Genomic DNA, 20467 nt, shown 5'->3' with positions numbered 1-20467 from the left:
TCTTCATGTTATCCTTTGGAGTTGCCAGAGGTTTTGGTCAGGCTGCGCTATGAAAGTTGATGTTGCGAGGGCGGATAGCTTCTCGTCGCATCCTTTGCGCCTCTTCCATCGTTACATTGACTTTGGTCCGTCACTCCTCGACGCTCTTCCTGGCATTCAGTAGCGCTTTGTTTGATTCGTCCCAATTTTTCCTGGCCCTATCGACTAGACTTTTGGTGTCCACCTTGTCTTGAAGAACTGAGGCGGAGATCTTGATAATGCCGTCGGCTTCTTCTAGGATTTTTACCCGCGCTGCTTCCAGAGCTACCGGATCCACCGTATCTGGTGTGATGGGAGTTGTCGGAACATCTGGTTGTTGAACGTGCTCCCCTTTTTCTCTGGCTACCTGTATGAGCTCCTCGATAGGCATCCCTTCATAAAACCTTAAGTCTGAGCATGCGATGGCTCTGACGTCTCATGAGTACGAGACCGCGGAGGTGCCTCCGGATGAGCTGTGGCTGGGATGGCTGCACTGACGGGGGTCCTGTAAGTTTGATCGTCCTCGTCGTCGTCCACTCCGGTTAAGGTCGCGAAGACCTGCTTTGGCGGAGATGACTCGCCGCAAGCCTCTTATGCGTCCTCCAATGCTTGTAAAACACCTCGTACGAAGCCGTAGTTGAATCTTCATTGGAGAGCGGGCTGAGGCTGCCGAGAATTGACTCTTCGTTGTCTCCGGCATGCTCCTGATGCTCAGAGTTGTTTCCGGCACCCTCCTAATGCTCAGAATTGTTATTGGTGTTGTCACCGGTGTCCTCTGCTTGCATGGGTCCAGCACCTTTCTCCGGAGGCGCGGATCCAGGTTTGTGTGCGAGGAAGTACACGAATTGACATTGCTTCTCTAACACCTGGGAGATCCAGGCGGATCTGCATTGGTCTTCCACCTTACTTTCCTGCTCAGGAGCGGATTGGGTGGGCTTTGAATTCTCCAGATCTAAGGCCGAATCTTCCTTAGGAAGTTCCTGCATCTCAGATCGGATCTTCGCGACTGCGTACTGCTCAATGGCGGTCGCGTCTGTCTTTACTTACCAGTGTGTTCCCATCGGAATCGGCGGTTTCACCGTTGAAGATGTGTATCCCGCCGATCGGGACGATGGATAGCTTGACGGGGTCGGTCCTAGTCAGAATCCAGCACTCGTGCTGAGGGACGATCGGAAGGTTGTCGGCATACAGAACACGCCCCACCGTGATGGAGTCGTTGAAGCTTCCCACGGTGGAACCCTCCCGGTTCCGGCCTCCAGACGCCCCTGACCCCACTGTGGGCACCAACTGTCATTACCTATTCGACGGTACCCCGGAGGAGGGATCCTCACAGAGGGGAAAGAATTAGGGGCCATAGGGCGGAGAGCACTCGGGACGGTGGTACGCGATTTACCCAGCTTCGAAACACATGCTCGAGGACAGGGCCTACTGCTGCTTGTCTGGAATTATCTAGGCGCTTTCGCGTTTTTACAATGAGTTGTGGTTGTGCCTCTAAGGCTCCCGGGATCCGGCTTATAAAGGCGCCAGGATCTAGGGTTTCTACGGAGTTCTAGCCGAAATACAAGATGCCTAACTATGAAATATACATTGCCGTGCACGTCAAGAATCCACCTAGATCTAGCTTACTGTCATGGATACGGATACTTCATGGGCCTCCATGGATCTGACTACTTGCATAGGTCGGTATGGATCTGGCTCCTGTTCCTGGGTTGGACTTCCTCCATCTTTTATCAACAGCAACTGGGCCACCCGGTGGGCCATAAGCCACCACCACCATCTGTGGACTACCCGGGCTTGCCGGATCTAGACCATGCTGTTGGCATACCCATAAAGTAAGCCCACAACACCAGTCCCAGACATCGCCAGTCATCTGCTCCAAGACGGTGCCACGGCCCAGTCCAAGTCGACGCGGGTGGGGTATCAGCATCGTAATTATACTAATAAAATTATAAATATAATTGTAACAACTCAATAAAAAACTATACATAATAAACTAATAAAATTACACTAACTAAAATTACACTAACAAATAAACTAACTAATTATACAATAAACAAACTAATATACAGACAAATAAACTAACTAATATACTAACTAAAATCAACTAACAAATGAACTATAACTAAAATAAACTAACTAATAAACTAACTAATATAAACTAAATAAAAACTATGCAAATAAACTAACAACTAATTAAACTAACTAAAATAAACTAACAAATACATAACTAATTAAACCTAATAAATAAATTAATTAGAAAAAAATAGAAAAATCTCACCTTGTCGGCGACTGGCCGGGCCAGAGGAGGATGCCGCGGACGGCGGCGCTGGCGTGCGGGGCTGGCGGCGGAGAATGGCGCGCGGAGAGGCCGACGCGGACTGACGGCGGCGGGCTCGGAGATGGCGCGGACGGGCGGCGCGGGCGGCGGCGGCGCGAAAATCCGACAGCCTAACGGCGTGGTTTCGTCTCCTCTCGTGCGCAGTCCTTCGCCGTTTCTGGTGATCTGGAGAAGAAGAGGAGGAGGGCGCACGTATTTAAAGCGGGGTACCTTTAGCACCGGTTCGTGGCTGGAACCGGTTTCAGCCACCAACCGGTTACCTTTAGCACCAGTTTATACCACGAACCGGTGCGAAAGGGTGTTTTTGGCTGCCATGTTTGAGCACTGGCATCACAATGAACTTCTGCGTCATGCAAAAGCAAGGAGGAAGGTTATAGATACATAGAGTTACATATCAGGTGCTATGACTGCAGCTCTGCTCCCCAAAAGGATTCATGTCATCTGTACTTAGACCAATCCTTAAGTTTCTCGCGTCACCTACAAAGTCCTGGAAATCTCTATCGATTTTCTCCACTGCGACCCATCATCGGGTGTCTCAACATCTCGTCTTTTTTACGATCTTCTTTGTGCCATCGAAACAATCTGGCATGCTCTTTGTTTCTGAACAAACGTTTCAACCGTGGTATTATAGGAGCATACCACATAACCTTGGCAGGAATTCTCTTCCTGGGGGCTCTCCCTCAACATCACCAGGTTCATCTCGTTTGATCTTATACCGCACTATAGTGCATACCAAGCATTTTTTTAAAAATTTGTACTCCTCACCGCGGTATAGGATGCAGTCATTAATGCATGCATGTATTTTCTACACCTCTAATCCTAGAGGGAAGAGAACCTTCTTTGCTTCGTACATACTGTTAGGCAATTCGTTATCCTTTGGAAGGTTATTCTTCATTATTTTCAGTAATTTCTCAAATGCCTTGTCACATATACCATCCTCTTCCTTCCATTGCATCAACTCCAGTGTGGTACCGAGTTTTGTGTTGCCATCTTCGCAATTTGGGTACAACTTTTTTTTGATCCTCTAACATGCTCTTTAATTTCCGCTTCTCGTTTGCACTTTTTGCTTCTCTGTGTGCATCGGTGATGGCCCAACGAAGATCATCATCAGCGGGCTCATCGGATGCCTCTTCATCTTCATCCTGCCCCGTTGCAGTATCACCATATTTAGGGTACATATCATCATCCTCTTATTCTTCATTGTCTTCCATCATAACCCTATTTCTCCATGATTGGTCCAATAATTAAGCTGGGCATGAAACCTTTCCAAAGGAGGTGAGTGTGAAGGACTTGCCATCTAGAGTATTGCTTTAAGTTTCGACAATCAACACATGGACAACACATAAAACCATTTGCTTGTGGCTTTTCCTCAGCCACACGGAGAAAATCTTTCAGGCCTGCAGTGAACTTCGGTAGGCATCAGTCAACGTACATCCATTGCCGCCGGTTCATCGACATCATATAATTAAGTTTATCAAAAAACCATTACAAAACATCATAAATAGTAAAATGGCCACTATACAAATGAAAGGGTAAAGTTGCTTACATTGATCGAGGAGGAAAGAAATAGGATAAAGCTTAAGTGTCGCTCTGGCACCTCATATCATTTTTGTTTTGTGTGAAATCAAGCGGCATCATTCTCTCAGGAATTTCATCGAGCACCTCTTGTGCATGGGAAAGAAAAAACAAATAAGCACCCAACCATCACACCTTCCAACAAGAAAAAATAGAGAGAGCTGGCTGGGGTGAGCTGAATTTATAGGCAAAGAGGAGGCTTTGGCACTGGTTCGTGACACGAACCGGTGCTAATGTTTACGTTTAGCACCGGTTCGTGACACAAACCGGTGCTAATGTTTACCTTTAGCACCGGTTCGTGACACAAACCGGTGCTAAAGGTTTCGCGCCTGCCACGTGCCGGGCGACAAACCTTTAACATCGGTTCATGCACGAACCGGTGCTAAAGGTCCGCACGAATCGATGCTAAAGCTCTGCTGGTCCCCTGCGACTGCCTAGCCGCACGAACCAGTGCTAATGCACCCTTTAGTATAGGTTCGTAGCACAACCGGTGCTAATGCTCTTTGGAGTTAAAAATATAAGCCATGTTTTCTACTAGTGTAGAACTGGCGTGGCGGCGGTGGCCTGGTTCGGCGGAGCATGAGGGAACGTGAAGACAATTATGGTATCCTGGTACGGTTGAGCGTGAGGGAACACGCCGGTGGTGGCCGGGTATGGCTGAGCGTGAGGGAACACGACGGTGGTGGCCTGATCCGGTGGTGCACGAGTGAACGTGGCAGGAGCGCGGGGGCCATGGCTGCCGCGGTGGAATCATGGTTAAGCGTCGCAGCGTGAGTAAACGACTAAAAACTACCACAATTGAGGCAAAGTTGTTTTATTTGTCACATGACTACCACTATTGAGACATGTTCGTGATAAAGAGCACTGATTTTATTATTTAGACATTTGAAATCATTTTCTGACTATTATGGCCACCTGTCATGACTACGTGGCAGGTGAAAACCTATCTACTAGTTTTATTTTGCAAAAATAACCTCGGAATATTTTTTTGTCACACCCAGATCCAGTCCAACCGGGTCATGTACCGCACGCAAGTGAGCTCGGCCGGCCGCGCGTGGAGGTAGTCGATCGTGCTCCTTCTACAGATCCCTGTGGCGAGCGAAAATGCTTCACACACGACAATTCGTGTCCGATCTGTGTACGATACTCATTTCTTCTAGTGCTAATTGCTTCTCTTCCCAGTGCCCAAGTCCATCTCAGGAACAAACCGCAGTACTGCCAAGTCTAGTAAAAATACTCTTGGCTCCGAAACATACATGTATACTAATCGTCTTTCCAGGTTCAATACTTTTGATTTAGTTTTGTCCCATCAATATCTTCGACGTTAGGCATCTCTAGCGGCCAGATCTATTTTAGGCATTAAATATGTTGGTTTTGGTCCGTTTGGTTCGAGCCGTTGATATAAAATAGGCTGACAATAGCTTCTTCTCATTTTGGGTCGAGGGGTCAAACCCAACAGCCCGACAACTTTTTCTGCCCCCATTAACACCGATGCTCCCGTTGACTTCCCGCACGGCCACATGGTTCCCGCGTGTGGCCGCTCAATTCCCGTGCACGGGCCCTTTCCTGTGACAAGGAGGATCGACAAACCCGAAGGTTGCAGTGGGCCGCCTAGCGATGGTGCAAGCAACGGATGCAGTGGCGAGGGACCAAGCTCGCTACTACCGCAACATGGAGGTTGCGTTGCTAGCGAAGAGAGCTCGTTGTGACGCCGCCATATCGGAGGGCTAGACGCGCCGAGGGTGGGAGGAGGGGCGTCATGACCGCGATAGGCAGAAGATCGCGTCCACAGCCACTATCTAGCGCACACGCACATCGGGAGCTTGAGGTTTGGGACTAGCGTCGGGTCCCCGATGATACCAGCCACGCCGACGAACGCATTCGGTGCGCACATTTGAGCCAGGTTTGCGTCGTCGCGGACGGTCCGATTACTATGTGTCGCCCTGCTGAAGCGTGTAGTAGACGCATTTTCGGCCCGGCCGGACGCTCAACGTCCGTTTGCGTCGCCCCGTCGGAGATGCCCTAAGGGCATAAGGGCATCTCCAACGGGGCGACGCATTTCAGCGTCCAAAAATGTCCGCACGCGTCCGTTTGCGTTGGCCGAAATGGTCGAAATCGACCGCGCGTCCGTTTGCGTCGGGGGTGACTCCAGTGGCACGAAGCATTTTTTGCCCGAATCATTTTTTTATTAACATGAAAACATAATTTACATAGTTGAACGCATGGAAATAAACCCTAAAACGCCTGCGCCTACTGCTTCTCCTCGTCGCTGTCGAGCACGATGAGTTCCGGTACCACCCACGTCCAGTTTGAAACCGGCGGAACATACGCCGGGTGCGCTGGCGGTGCTGGAGGTGGAGGAGCCCAGTCCTATGGCTGTGGCGGAGGTGGAGGCGTCTAGGGCTGTGGCGGAGGTGGAGGTGCCCAGGGATGTGGAAGAGCCCAGGGGTTGTACAGCGGCGGTTGTGGCGTGACCAAGTCCTAGAGCGCTAGTCGTCCTTCGACAGGCCCAGCGGCATGAAACCGGTGGTGTACCGGGGCAGTGGCGGCTGCACCGGTGGTGTCCCCTCGATCTATCCACCGCACTCATTCATGAGCATAGGATGAAGAATCGTTTTTAACTCATCACTGGCACAGTGCGCAATATGTACATTTATGGGAGGGCAAATCAGTCCAAAAAAGTGTTGGACGGGAAGAAACAGTACATACTTTATTATTAGGTATCGATATCCATATGGATATTCATATGGTTGTTTACGTACATGGGCCTGGACTGAAAGCAACATTCCTCGATGCAAAGAAAACAGGACAACTAATATTAGGGTACTGGAAGAGAAGAGCCTTGATCACCACAGCTTCTAGTGTCATACTATAGTTCAACAGGGTAGCACCGGCTGCAAGGCTCCACAACATCTAGCTGAACTGTAGAGGGAACTTTCCCCTTGATGTGTTTTCTGATTGCCAAGACTGATTTATGGGCGTCCATGGGTTTAGCCAAGAAGGAGCATTTGTCTGATCTGTTATAAGAACACTTACTAGTAGCAGCATCAAACCGATCATCGGTGGTGTCCAATGTAAGGCGCTCGAGTGATGATGAATTCTTGAGAATATGGCAAGTCAGCTCAACCAAGCTCTTCCAAGAGTAGAATCTAGATATCTTCACTCTCTGGAGCTTGTCATGATGGTATCCTGCCATCTGCTGTAGCTGCGAGGGATTGTCAGAAAGCAATTCACCGATGGTATGTTGAAATGCCACTACCTGAAGATTTAAAAAATAATTAAAAACCTGAATTAATGGTTAGACCATCGAGACTTGTTATATTTGCAGGACTGAGTGCATTAAAAAAATATTTGCAGGATGGGCAAATGACTTACACGCAGGTCGAATGTCTCCAATAAAGGAGCTGCATCAAGAAAAGAAACCAGAGAAAAATAATCATAGGCCCCAATAATATAGATACCCACATGTTTCAAGTGGAGGAACTTGCTAGGGCTGAACGCCATAGTTGTATCGACCAACTGCATAAAGATACAGCATGTTAATTAATATTACGAGGTGATGAATAACCACAAAAGGTTCTAGTATATGTACCTCACTATGTGAACATATGTTAAGAGTTTCAAGATTCGGTACACTGAACGGAAGCTCTTCACGTACATGATGGAGGAAGCGGTAACATATCATATGTAGGTTCTTCAATCGCAATGACTCTCCCAGTGAGACCTCTACTCGGTCACCTTTAAAGTGAAAACTATAAATGTTTGGAGCTTCATTCCTTAGCATCCGCAGTCTTTGGCACTCTAACACCTGCAGGTAGCTGAGCCGCTGCAGCCAGGAAGGTATCTTCATGTGAGTTATCTCAGGGCATCTAGTGAGTTTCAACCGCTCCAAAGCAACACAGCTGGAAAGAAGGCACCCTAACTCATCCCCAGTGATTCGAACCCAATCAAAATGTAGTTCCGTCAGGTTTCTCAAGCAACCAAGGTTATCTGTAGGACGGAAGGCACAGTGAACAAGGTGAAGATACCGGATCGAGCTTCCATTCTCATCAGACAAAACAGGGCAAGGGAAGCTGACAGCTTCGTCCTCAGGCATCACAAGGGTAAGTTTTTCGATGCCTGGTGTAACCGCTATCTGAAGCCACCCATGGAGATATTCATAGACCTCGGGCTTGCCGCAACGGGAGAAATCTAGCTCGAATGTCTTCACACCGATGCCCGAGTGTTTTTTCAAAATGTCATCAACTCTGTGGGTGAAACCTCTGTCCTGCAACATGCCCATTATTTTGGTGTTGAATATGAGGTTGGGATAGCATCTCCAGGAGCATAGAAAGGCACGAGACACGCAGGCAGCACGGGCAGCGTCTCGCGGTGTCATTAGGGAATGTATATGACACCAAATGTCCTGCATGTAGAAGAATGGGAGAAGAGTTAGAACATTAGAATCATAAAAACCAATGTTCACCTTCATCAGTGCCAGGGAGGGCAAGTCAATAGAAGCATATGGAGTAGAATTCTACAAAATTGAGCACTGCATAGACAAGCTGTTTTCCCGTAGTGTTATTAAGTCAATCATATTGGTCCACAGACGTTTGTGTAATCATGATGCATGGTAGATGTTCAATTGCAGAAAAGCATGCTACTCCATCCGTCTAAAATAGATGTCTCACTTTTGTCTAGATACGGATGTATGAGGATGCATTTTAGTTATAGATACATCCGTATTTTAAAAAAGTTAAGACACCTATTTTCAGACAGAGGTAGTATAATACATCAATGTAACAAAGAAATAGATCAAAACATGTAAGTTCGGCAATGGTAGAATAGTACATCTTAAATAAGGGTCGAAAAGCCTATGTAATAGAATGTGACAGTTTTGATGGCTGCTGTGTAAGATACATGCGGATTAGAAGATACAATAAAGAGAACAGACCATGTAAAAGAGTGGCGATGACAAGAATATATGCAGCTCAATACAAGTAACCATTAGCACTGGAACCAGCCATTATCAGTGGTCTGGTGCAAAAGTGTGAAGTCAGTAACCAAATACTTAATGTGCACTTGGAGTTCTGAAGCTGATTGCAACCTCATTGTATCTCAGAGGAAGCTCTATAGAGCAGCTTTTAAAATGAACAAAGTTTATCACAGGGAGGCACTACTGTTGTAACTGGTCAGTATGCAACGCTGAACATTACAATCAGAAATCTCCAGAGGTTAAGAAAGGGGCAGCCTATGTTAGACTGAATCTGTACGTAGACTCTGGACATTAGCAAGAACGAACATGTCAGAATGGAGTGCTTGTTGAGTTGAAAAAAGTATAGAGGAAGACCCCTTAAGAGAAAACATATGTGACTTGATCTATATAGAGTTAGTTCTGAGCTGGAGAACAATGGTATGCTGTAGATGTGGAAGAGGCAAGAGACAAGTTCCCCACTGGTAAGCATAAACAAACAGCTGGACTGCTAGACACTGGGTCAAAAGGAACAGAAGCAGGCTGATAAGGTAGATAGCTGTTTGATCCTTAACAGATAATAACAAGGGGTAGACTCATGAGTCATGACCGACGGTTTTCTGCCGCAGAGTAAATATGGAACAGTTGGAATGTTTGTAATGAAGCAGGGTTTCATTTAGCTACTAGCAAAGGTTTATCGTTCAAATTCATGACGCACCTCTGAAAGCTCCGTCCCTGAATATCCCCTTCTTTTGCCATCATGGAAATCTTCATCTCGTAGGCAAGGCGACTCCTTCCTTATGGCCAATGAAGAGGTGGATCCATCTGCAGCAGAAAATAGTTCAGGTAAGTACAGGCAAGACCGGCGTTGTTCCTCTGTAGCGCCTTCACCCTAAACCCCAAACCAAACCACGCATCTTTCGTTAAGAACAGATGCGATTTGGAGCTAAAAAGGATCGACTTGGAGACCCCTTAAAAAAGCAATCTTTTTTGTCCGGTCAATTTAAAACACTCACAAGGAAATGATAAGAGTCAGCTTACCGCGGATCTGGATTTGGCGAAACCGCTGCTCCCGCTGCTCCCGATGTATGAGATCCAGCTGCCCCATGGCACGACCTATATGAGAAATCAGGGTACTAAGATGTTTTTCCTCTTATTGTTCTCTTCTCCCCATCGATCTCTCTGTGTGTATATATATTGACATCAGCCCAGCAACAAGGCGAACGCTACAGGGAGGAAATCCCGCTCGGAATCGGAGTCTGTGATTGAGTAGGACAAGGCGGCGTGATGGAAAGAAATCGAACCGCCGGCCGGCGGGGCTGGTCCGAGAGGAAATGGGGGGAGAGAGAGAGTAAGGGTGGGTGGGGGGAGGAGAGGAGAGTAAGGAAACCCGGAGAGTAATACAGTAGATGAGTATTTATCTGGGAAGAGACGCGATCTGGTTTATCCGCTGCAAAAAAATACTGTACATTAAGTTTTTCTTAGAGTTACACAAAGAAAAACGTGAAAAAATATCAAAAAACACTGGTACTCCGTACGTGAAAAAGCCAACTTTGCCCTTATTTCGATTTCCTTTGAATAAAAAACCTTTGGCCTTACGATTGCATCTACGTTTCCAAAAGAAAAGTACAGAAATCGAAATCGAAAGGATTGCATCTACGTTTTCGAAAGAAAGAGTAAAATGCATCGTTAGTACCGAAACTTCGAGACCTAAATTGATACGGTACCGACTTTACAATTATAGTGTGTACTTATTATACGACATCTAGGTCACTGGTGTATGGTACAACTATGTATTTGCTATCTTGGCACTGCATGGACCCCATATCTCAGCCGCATACCGCTCACATGAAATAATTTCGTATAATTAACAATAACTGGGCTAAAATGCAAAACTACCAAATAGATAATGTTCCCCTCCCCTACTCTGCCGCGCCTCCGGACGGTCATGCTCTAGGCGGCGCATCGGCCGGCCTGGACACTAGCGCAGAATCCGGCGAGGCGGACGGCCCTCGTCGCCATCGTTACCTTCCACCTCGTCCGTGGACCTGCATCGTCGCGCGACCTCGTCGAGCATATGTAGGCCTCATCCTTCCCGAGTGAGCCGCAGGCGTTGCTGAGCTTCTTCCGCCAAGGGAACAGGGGCGTGAATGCCTGAGTGGAGGGCACAGGGACACGGCGGTCCAGGCCGGATTGGGGGAGGGGTGGGGGCTCAGCCGCGGCGGCACCGACCAAAGCTGGGCGGGGGGTTGGTGCAGAAGCTGATCTTATCCCGGTTGAGCTCGTCAAGATCATGCGGTAGCTCAGAGGCACGGCGGTCCGGTGGATATGGTGTCGAGTAGGATCTCGTCCGAAGACGGTCGTGCCCAGTGATGGCGAGGGCGGTTACGTGTGATGCCGGAGAGGCCCTGCAGCTCGAGCACGGCCTTCGATAAGAGGCACTGCAGCTCGTGCATGGTCGCCGATGGGCGCAGGCTGGGATCGTCGGCCCGGTTCCGTGAAGGCCACAAAGGCAACGGCGCTGCCCCATGATCTTTGTTTCCAAAGTCGTCGTTGTCGCCGCCGTTCCCCCAGGATTCTACCCCCAAATTGTTGACCGCGAATGTAATAATAGATGCGCCGGCGACGCGCCCCTGATGCGGGCTTGTGGCTACTGCTGCTCATGCGTGCTACTCCCTCCGGTCTTTTCTAATTAACTCAAATTTAGTACAAAGTTGTACTACATCTGAGTCAATTAAAAGAGACCGGAGGGAGTAGTTTGCAGCGCGGTAGCTGCTGCTGCATGTGGGGCCTCGCTAGGTGCTGCTGCTTGCAATGTTAGGACCTACCCAACACACGCAGTGTGGCGCAGCGGCCAGGTGTAGAGCTTGCCAATCTGAGACCGTGGCGGCAAGGGCAGGGAGCGGCGAGGTGCACGCATTGATCATGCTAGCGGAGATGGATGATGACCCTCAAATATAGTGGATCGCAACAATCTTCGAGTGAAGTAAAACCTAAATTTATTGATTCGACACAAGGGAAGGTAAACAATACTTATAAGTCTTAACAGTGGAGTTATCAATTCAGTTGCACCTGGAAAAACACTAGTAACATGGGTGATGTGAAAGCAGCAGTAATATGAGAGCAATGGCAACAGTAACACAGTAGCAGTAGCAGTAACACAGAGGAGATGACACCAGAAAGTATTCTAGTGCGGAGTTAACTATAGAGCAATGATGATCACAGAAAGGCCGGGGTTCCCAACTATCTACACTAGTGGTAACTGTCCAAATAACACGTGTTGGGTGAACAAATTACAGTTGGGCAATTGATAATTGTGAGGGCATGACAATGCATGCTATGATACGATAAAGTTTACTGTAGTATTTTATTGTGCATTACAATATAATACATAGACCGTAATCCAACTGCATCTACGACTAATAATCCACCTTCAGGTTATCATCCAAACCCCTTCCAGTATTAAGTTGCAAGCAACAGATTATCACATTAAGCAATGTGTGTAAAGTAAACAATATAATTATCCTTAGATAAAACATTATTATTTTCTCCCTAGTAGCAACAACACATCTACAATCTTAGAAGTTATTGTCACTCTTCCAGAAAACTAGAGGCATGAACCCACTATCAGGCATAAATACTCCCTCTTGGAGATACAGGCAACTACTTGATCAGGGTAACTACAAGTACCAGAGAGCATGCAAGATCTTAAATAATAGTAGTATGATAATATGATGAACAATCTGATCACAATTCCACAATTTATCGAATCCCAATAAACACAACACCAATTACATCATATGGATCTCAATCATGTAAGGCAGCTCATGAGATCATTGTATTGAAGTACATGGGAGAGCGAGTACCAACTAGCTACAACCGAGAACCCGTAGTCTAGGGGAAACTACTCAAAAACCATCATGGAGTCGAAGTGGAGGCAGTGGAGTCGATGGAGATGGCTCCGGGGGTCAATCCTCGTCCCGAAAGGGTGCCGGAACAGGAACTTCTGACCCCCAAAACTTGTCTGGACGATGGCGGCGACGGAACTTTTCGTGGACGGAGGTTGTTGTGTTTAGGCGGAAGGGCGAGGTCGGTGGCGCCAGGAGGCCCCACACCACCCCATGGCGTGGCTTGGGGGGCTGCGCCAAGGGCTGGTGTGGCCTCCCTGGTGCCCCCTCCCCCCCCCCCCCCCCCCGTCTCTGCTCTGGACTCCGTCTTCGTGCCGGGAAAAATAGGAGGTTTGGCTTTTGTTTCGTCCAATTCCGAGAATATTTCGTGTACAATTTTTCTGAAATACAAAAACAACAAAAAAATAGGAGTTGGCATTGTGGCATCTTGTCAATAGGTTAGTTACGAAAAATGCATAAAAGTGTCACGAAGTGTAGACAAAACATATAGAAATTGGTGTAAAACAAGCATGGAGTGTCAAAAATTATAGATACGTTTGCAACGTATCAGCATCCCCAAACTTAACTCATGCTCTTCCTCGAGTAGGTAAGTGGTAACAAAAATAATTTTTGAGGTGACATGCAGCCAACACAATCTTGATCAAGTTTTTGTAAAAGCATTGTGAGCTAGGATCAAAGTACTCTAAACATAGGCATGATAGATATAATTCAGTATAACTTAGGAGCTATGTTATAACATGAGAAGTAACTCAAACTAAAGATCAAGAATAATAATTGATGACCCACAAGTATAGGGGGTGTATCATAGTACTTTCGATAAATAAGAGTGTCGAACCCAACGAGGAGCAGAAGGTATTGATGAGCAGTGTCAATGAAGGATTCTCTGTAAACACTAGCAAACGGGTTTTCAGGGGTATTTGATATTGAAAATAAATAAAATGCGAGTAAATAAAAGGCGGCAATAATAATTGCAGCAAGTGGCCCAATCCTTTTTAGCACAAAGGACAAGCCGGTTGTTCTACTTATATCGACCAAACGTTCCTGAGGACACACGGGAGGTTTTATGTCAAGTGCTTTCGCGTCGCATCCGTGAATAATCTCTATTGGTATGGTAAGTGTTGTGTGGGTGAACCTATGCTAATGCACTACCCTTACTAGGATAATACATACTTGTGATTAAACCCCTTGCAAGCATCCGCAACTACAAGAAGGTAATTAAGATAAAATCTAACCATAGCCTTGAACTCTGAGATCCTAAGCTCCCTCATGCAATGGTTTCCTAACGGGGTTCAGGTTTCTGTCGCTCCGGCAACCCCGCAATTAGTATCCAAATACACAATGCATTCCCCTAGGTTCATAAAGGCGAAGTATCATGTAGTCGATGTTCACATGATACCACTAGAATAATAACACCACAACTTAAATATCATATCAATACATATTACTCACATAGCTCCACTACTAACACACAAGACTTCTCCCATGTCCTCAAGAACTAAATGAACTACTCACGGGACAACATATGGAACATGATCAGTAGGTATATAATGATGAATAACAATCTTGACATAAACCTTAATCCGATGGTTTCACTCAATAGCATCAAATACAACAAGTAATCAATACCGGGAGAGTTCCCCTTCAAAATATGCGAGGTACAACCCAAATAGTTACAGCGGGACAAGGTGGAGACGGCGGTGATGATGGTGCTGATGGTGGAGATGATGAGGATGATGATCACGATGAAGTCCAGCTCGATAGCGGTGGCGATGGCGACGATTTCCCCCTCCGGGAGGGAATTTCCCCTGTCAGATTCCTATCTGCCGGAGAGCTTTTCTCTCTCTGGTGTTTTCCGCCTCGTAGAGGCGGCGGAATATTTTTGCGAGCTGCCCCCCCCCCCCGATCTTAGGTTTTCGTGGGGATGATATACGCGAAAGGGCGGCGTCAGATGTGGGCCAGGGCGACCATACATGCCCCAGGCGTGGCCAGGGTAGGGCTCGCGCCTGGGCATTGTATTGCCCAATGGTGGCCCCCCTCAGGTCCTCCTTCTGGCTATCTCCGTCATCCGGGAAAATAATACCTTCGTGAAAGTTTCTGGAATTTTCTAATCTTCCGAAGTATGGTACCATGATGACCACTTTTCCAGCAGAATTCCAGCTCCGGCAGCAAATCCCGTGAAAATAATCAAACATGCAAAAATAGATAAAATAACATAAGTATCATGTCTAAATATGAAATATATCAATAAATAACAGTAGATTATAATACAAAATAGTGATGCAAATTGGACGTATCAACTCCCCCAAGCTTAGACCTCGCTTGTCCCCAAGCGAAAGCTGAGCTCAGTAAACCGGACCACGGGTTTATGGAGTGAAGTGTCGATAACAAAATACGAACAAGAAGCATCACACTCACCAACACACAAGCTATCATAGACAGCAACATCCTCAAATATGATCCACTTGCAATGAATAAGGAATCAACACATAGGAGTATGTAAAGGAAATCATAAGTGGCATGGCAAACCTTTTGTTCTTGGTCAGAGAACAATTAACAACTAATAAATTTTCACATATCGTAATGCTCAATTATTGCATCCTCTTTTCATTCATAGATGGCTTTCAACATTGTATTCATTTCGGTAGAAACATTGTGTTGAACAAGTAAGAGTTAAAAAGACAATTGCATACATCAACATTCATAGATGATTGAATCACAACGGTTCACATGCTTGCTTTGAGATAGAAGGAATAAGTGCACTGACTCAACAAGAAAGTAAAAGAATGGCCCTTCGCAGAGGGAAGCAGAGATTAAACATGTGCTAGAGCTTTTTGTTTGCAAAACTGAATAAAAGATTGCTTTGAGAGGTGGCTGCTTTTGTCAACAAATAGGTACAAGTGTTTTTTTCATCTTCCATACTAAACAAGTTTGAGAGCGGTTCCGAAATATTTGGGCGAAGCCTCTTTTTATTCATGCTATTTATAAAACCGTGACACTCCTCCCATCCATTGCTTACACATACCATGGCTAGCTGAATCCTCGGGTGCCGACCAACAATCACAAACCATGGAGGAGTGCCACTTTCTTATACTTTCCTATTTTCTTCCCCTTTTGGAAGTTGTGGTCAAACCAGCTCTTCTTATTTTTTATACCTATCATTTTTTATTGACAAGCGAGATGAAGCTCACGAGTCTTGTTGTACTTAGTAAAGTATGGAAGACGACAATAATAACTTTCACATCCTCATGAGCTAAAAACATAAACACAAAATGAGATGTAGTTGAAGGTTTTAAAGGTAGCACACGAAAATTTACTCGGTGTGGCAGTGAAATACCACATATAGGTAGATATGGTGGACACAAATGGCATGAGTATTTTGGTTGGGATTTGGATGCATGAGAAGTATTTCCTCTCAATACAGGCTTTTGGCTAGCAAGGCTGGGTAGCAAGCATATGAATATAAGTGAAACAAGCAAATATACATGTATCAAAAAGCAATTCAAATAACTCATCTTGGGATCTTGATTTGAGAATACCAAGCTTTTGAGCCAATCAAGAAATAAAGAATATGAATAATATATCTGCATGTACCTTTTTCTTTTTCTCTTCGATTTTCAAAATAATGTTGCTATTGACCAATAATAGATTTGCCAAAGCCAATAAGATGTATTCAATACTCCCGAAATGATACCAACACCAATTAGCAAGAATGATCACACCGCTGAAATTGCAAACTAATAAAGTGTGCATAAAGTAACTAAGAAGACTTCTAATTAATAATTCATATAGGCGACTCACACCAAGGGATACAATGAGACAAAATAAAAGAGCGATACCTCCAATCCGCAAACTATCCTATATGACAACCACTTTATTCATGACATGACTCGACTAAAAATAAATATAAAGGTGATAGTGATACCGCGGCACTCCCCCAAGCTTGGAACAAGCCAAGGGGATGCCTATACCGAAGACAATCACTCCTCAGGTGCCGGTGGTGGTGGCCCGCTCCTGCGATTCTTAAAGATCTCCTTCAGCTTCAGCTTCTTAGTTTGGCAGTTCTACACTAAGACTCGAAGAGATTCATTGTTATCTAAAGATCGCGGTGGTGGCCTTGTACGGGAATTGAGTAATATTCCAGCATTGGTGTTCTCCTCAAGCAGTCTATCCACCTCCTTCCACAGAGCTCAATAATTATCACAAAAATCAACAACACGGACGGCTTCTTCAGCTGAAGGGACATAGCTTAGGTTCAGAATCGGCGGCGTTGGTCCCTGCAAGTTATGAGAAAAGACACGTCCAATGTTAGTTGCCCTTGTAGCAATATGTCCCTCCTTCTTGATCTCACCAACAAGCTCGGCATGGATCTTGTGAATAATGTGCACTTCACGCTCCGCCATCTTCCTGTACTCAAAGACTTCCTGCTCCAGCTTTTCCACCCTCGCTTCAGGACCACCCACTCTTTTAGGTCCGCGGACATCTTCTATTTGCACCTTCCCATCCTTGAACAACAACTCCTTGGGATGCGTCATCAACTTGTTCAGGTACGGGTTGATGCCCCCCATGAAGGGGTTGTCTCCAGTTGATCCGGATGAAGACATGGCGGCACTAAACAGCGAATATTCCAGGCAGAAATAGGTCGAAACAAAACGCGACCAGAACTCGAGATACAGACCTCGGAACTTCCTCGGGATTAAATAGAGAAAAATTTCGCAATATAAGGGAAACACAGGACGAAAACGGGGCGGAGACAGACTCCGGGGTGGCAATACACACCCCAGGCGCGGCCAAGGGTGGGCCCGCGCCTGGGCCATGTATGGCCACTCCGTGCGTCACCTCGACTCCATTTTCATCTCGTAAATTCTTAAATATTCCGAAAACAACAGAAACTTACTTGGAAAAACAAAACGTGAACTTTCTCTTACCAGAACTGTTACCTATTTGAAACCGGACTCTGCAGACTGCTGCATTTGATCTTTAATGAATTCATCCGGAGTCTTTACTTCAATAACATCAATGTCTTCATTAAAAGAATCTCCAGAAATGTAATGTTTGAGTCTTTGTCCATTCACCACTTGTGTTTTGTCATCCTTCAATGAAGCAATTTTTATTGCGCCGGAACGATATACCTCCACAATGACATATGGACCTTCCCATTTCGAGAGTAATTTCCCTGCAAAATATCTTAGACGAGATTTGTATAATAAAACCTTTTCACCTACATGGAATTTGATACGTCTCCAACGTATCTATAATTTCTTATGTTCCATGCTAGTTTTATGACAATACCTACATGTTTTATTCATACTTTATATCGTTTTGATGCATTTTCCGGAACTAACCTATTAACAAGATGCCGAAGTGCCAGTTCCTGTTTTCTGCTGTTTTTGGTTTCAGAAATCTTACACAGGAAATATTCTCGGAATTGGACGAAATTAATGCCCACGATCTTATATTTCACGGAAGGTTCCAGAGCACCGAAGAGGGGCCAGAGGGGGGCCAAGGGGGACCCACACCATAGGGGGGCGCGGGTCCCACCCTGGCCGTGCCGCCATGTGGTGGGGGAGCCCTGTTGCCCCTCCGAGGCAGCCCTTCCGCCTATAAAGTCTCCCCGACGCGAAAACCCTGAAAAGATAAGCCACGGGACAAGAAAAGTTACGCAACCGCCGCCATCGCGAAGCCAAGTTCGGGGGACAGAAGTCTCTGTTCCGGCACGCCGCCGGGACGGGGAATTGCCCCCGGAAGGCATCTCCATCGACACCACCGCCATCTTCATCGCCATTGCTGTCTCCTATGATGAGGAGGGAGTAGTTCTCCCTCGAGGCTAAGGGCTGTACCGGTAGCTATGTGGTTCATCTCTCTCTCCCATGTGATCTTTATGTGATCATGAGCTTTGTATCACTATTAATCTATGTGCTACTCTAGTGATGTTATTAAAGTAGTCTATTCATCCTTCATGATGTAATGTTGACAGTGTGTGCATCATGTAGTACTTGGCGTAGGTTATGATTGTGATCTCTTGTAGATTATGAAGTTAACTATTACTATGCACTCTAGAGGTTACTTTAATATGAACTCCGGAGTCACTCTCCACGGTGTGATGGTGACAGTGTGCGCAACGTGTGTGATTCCTTTATGAAGTTGTGGAGATTGTTTACTCCGGCTTGAGGTGTGCTTTTGTAGCCCTACACAATGAATGGTGTTTGTCATCCAACAAGAGAGTGTTTGAGAGTAGCATTTATTTATTCAATTATGTGATCAATGTTGAGAGTGTCCACTAGTGAAAGTATGATCCCTAGGCCTTGTTTCCAAATACTGCAAACATCGCTTGTTTACTGTTTTACTGCATCTTTACTTCCTGCAATATTACCACCATCTATACCACCTGTGTTTTATTATCTCTTCGCCGAACTAGTGCACCTGTACATCTGACAAGTGTATTAGGTGTGTTGGGGACACAAGAGACTTCTTATATCTTAATTGCAGGGTTGCTTGAGAGGAATATCTTTGACCTCTACCTCCCTGAGTTCGATAAACCTTGGGTGATTCACTTAAGGGAAACTTGCTGCTGTTCTACAAACCTCTGCTCTTGGAGGCCCAACACTGTCTACAGGAATAGAAGCGTGCGTAGACACCAAGCTATTTTCTGGCGCCGTTGCCGGGGAGGTAAGGTAAAAGGTATTCACATCCTCCTACTACTAAGCTATTTCCTAGCACTGTTGCCGGTGTGTGAGTGCTCGAAGGTATTTCCTTTAGATCCTGCAATTATATCTTTTTGTTTCTTGTTTTTATTTTCACTAGTTAGGCTTAATGGAAAACAACAAAAAATTAGAGATCTTTATGAACTTTATCTTGAATTAGGACATGATGTGTTTGAAGAGAGAATTAAAAAACCCATGGAACTTTGTTTGCAAAATAGTTGTAGCAATGTTATTAGCATGAACTATTTGAACACTATTATTGCTAATGCCATGGAAGAATTTAAGCTTGGGGAGGTCGGTTGATACGTCTCCAACGTATCGATAATTTCTTATGTTCCATGCCACATTATTGATGATATCTACATGTTTTATGCACACTTTATGTCATATTCGTGCATTTTCTGGAACTAACCTATTAACAAGATGCCGAAGAGCCAGTTGTTGTTTTCTGCTGTTTTTGGTTTCAGAAATCCTAGTAACGAAATATTCTCGGAATTGGACGAAATCAACGCCCAGGGTCCTATTTTGCCACGAAGCTTCCAGAAGACCGAAGAGGAGACGAAGTGGGGCCACGAGGTGGCCACACCCTAGGGCGGCGCGGCCCCCCCTTGGCCGCGCGGCCCTATGGTGTGGGCCCCTCGTGCCGCCTCTTGACCTGCCCTTTCGCCTACTTAAAGCCTCCGTCGCGAAACACCCAGTACCGAGAGCCACGATACGGAAAACCTTACTGAGACGCCGCCGCCGCCAATCCCATCTCGGGGGATTCAGGAGATCGCCTCCGGCACCCTGCCGGAGAGGGGATTCATCTCTCGGAGGACTCTACGCCGCCATGGTCGCCTCCGGAGTGATGTGTGAGTAGTCTACCCCTGGACTATGGGTCCATAGCAGTAGCTAGATGGTTGTCTTCTCTCCATTGTGCTTAATTGTCGGATCTTGTGAGCTGCCTAACATGATCAAGATCATCTATCTGTAATTC

The 20467-nt window shown here is 46.0% G+C and overlaps 1 protein-coding gene across 2 annotated transcripts; it reads right to left on the bottom strand.

Moving 5' to 3' along the window:
* Window positions 1-6622: 6622 nt before the first annotated feature.
* LOC127302366 (putative F-box/FBD/LRR-repeat protein At5g56810) lies at window positions 6623-10263 on the bottom strand. 2 transcript variants are annotated; one of them, XM_051332804.2, is made up of 5 exons: window positions 9924-10263; window positions 9601-9707; window positions 7524-8336; window positions 7307-7450; window positions 6623-7190 (listed from the first exon to the last, which is right to left on the bottom strand). In XM_051332804.2, exons 1-5 carry the CDS (start codon window positions 9988-9990, stop codon window positions 6801-6803), a joined length of 1521 nt encoding a protein of 506 aa, XP_051188764.1. In that variant the 5' UTR covers window positions 9991-10263; the 3' UTR covers window positions 6623-6800. The 2 variants fall into 2 exon arrangements, with proteins under 2 accessions (XP_051188764.1, XP_051188765.1); XM_051332805.2 differs by having other exon boundaries at window positions 7590-8336.
* Between the last annotated feature and the right edge of the window lie 10204 nt (window positions 10264-20467).

The sequence above is a fragment of the Lolium perenne genome, chromosome 5 (assembly GCF_019359855.2).
Source record: "Lolium perenne isolate Kyuss_39 chromosome 5, Kyuss_2.0, whole genome shotgun sequence".
NCBI lineage: Eukaryota > Viridiplantae > Streptophyta > Magnoliopsida > Poales > Poaceae > Lolium > Lolium perenne.
This window is presented reverse-complemented; position numbering and strand designations above follow the sequence as displayed.

Coding starts and splice junctions, on each gene's coding strand:
- LOC127302366 (XM_051332804.2), bottom strand. CDS start 9,990: ATGGGGCAGCTGGATCTCATACATCGGGAGCAGCGGGAGCAGCGGTTT. Junction 8,337..9,600: donor CAGGGACGGAGCTTTCAGAG/GTGCGTCATGAA, acceptor TTCTACATGCAG/GACATTTGGTGTCATATACA. Junction 7,451..7,523: donor ACATATGTTCACATAGTGAG/GTACATATACTA, acceptor ATCTTTATGCAG/TTGGTCGATACAACTATGGC.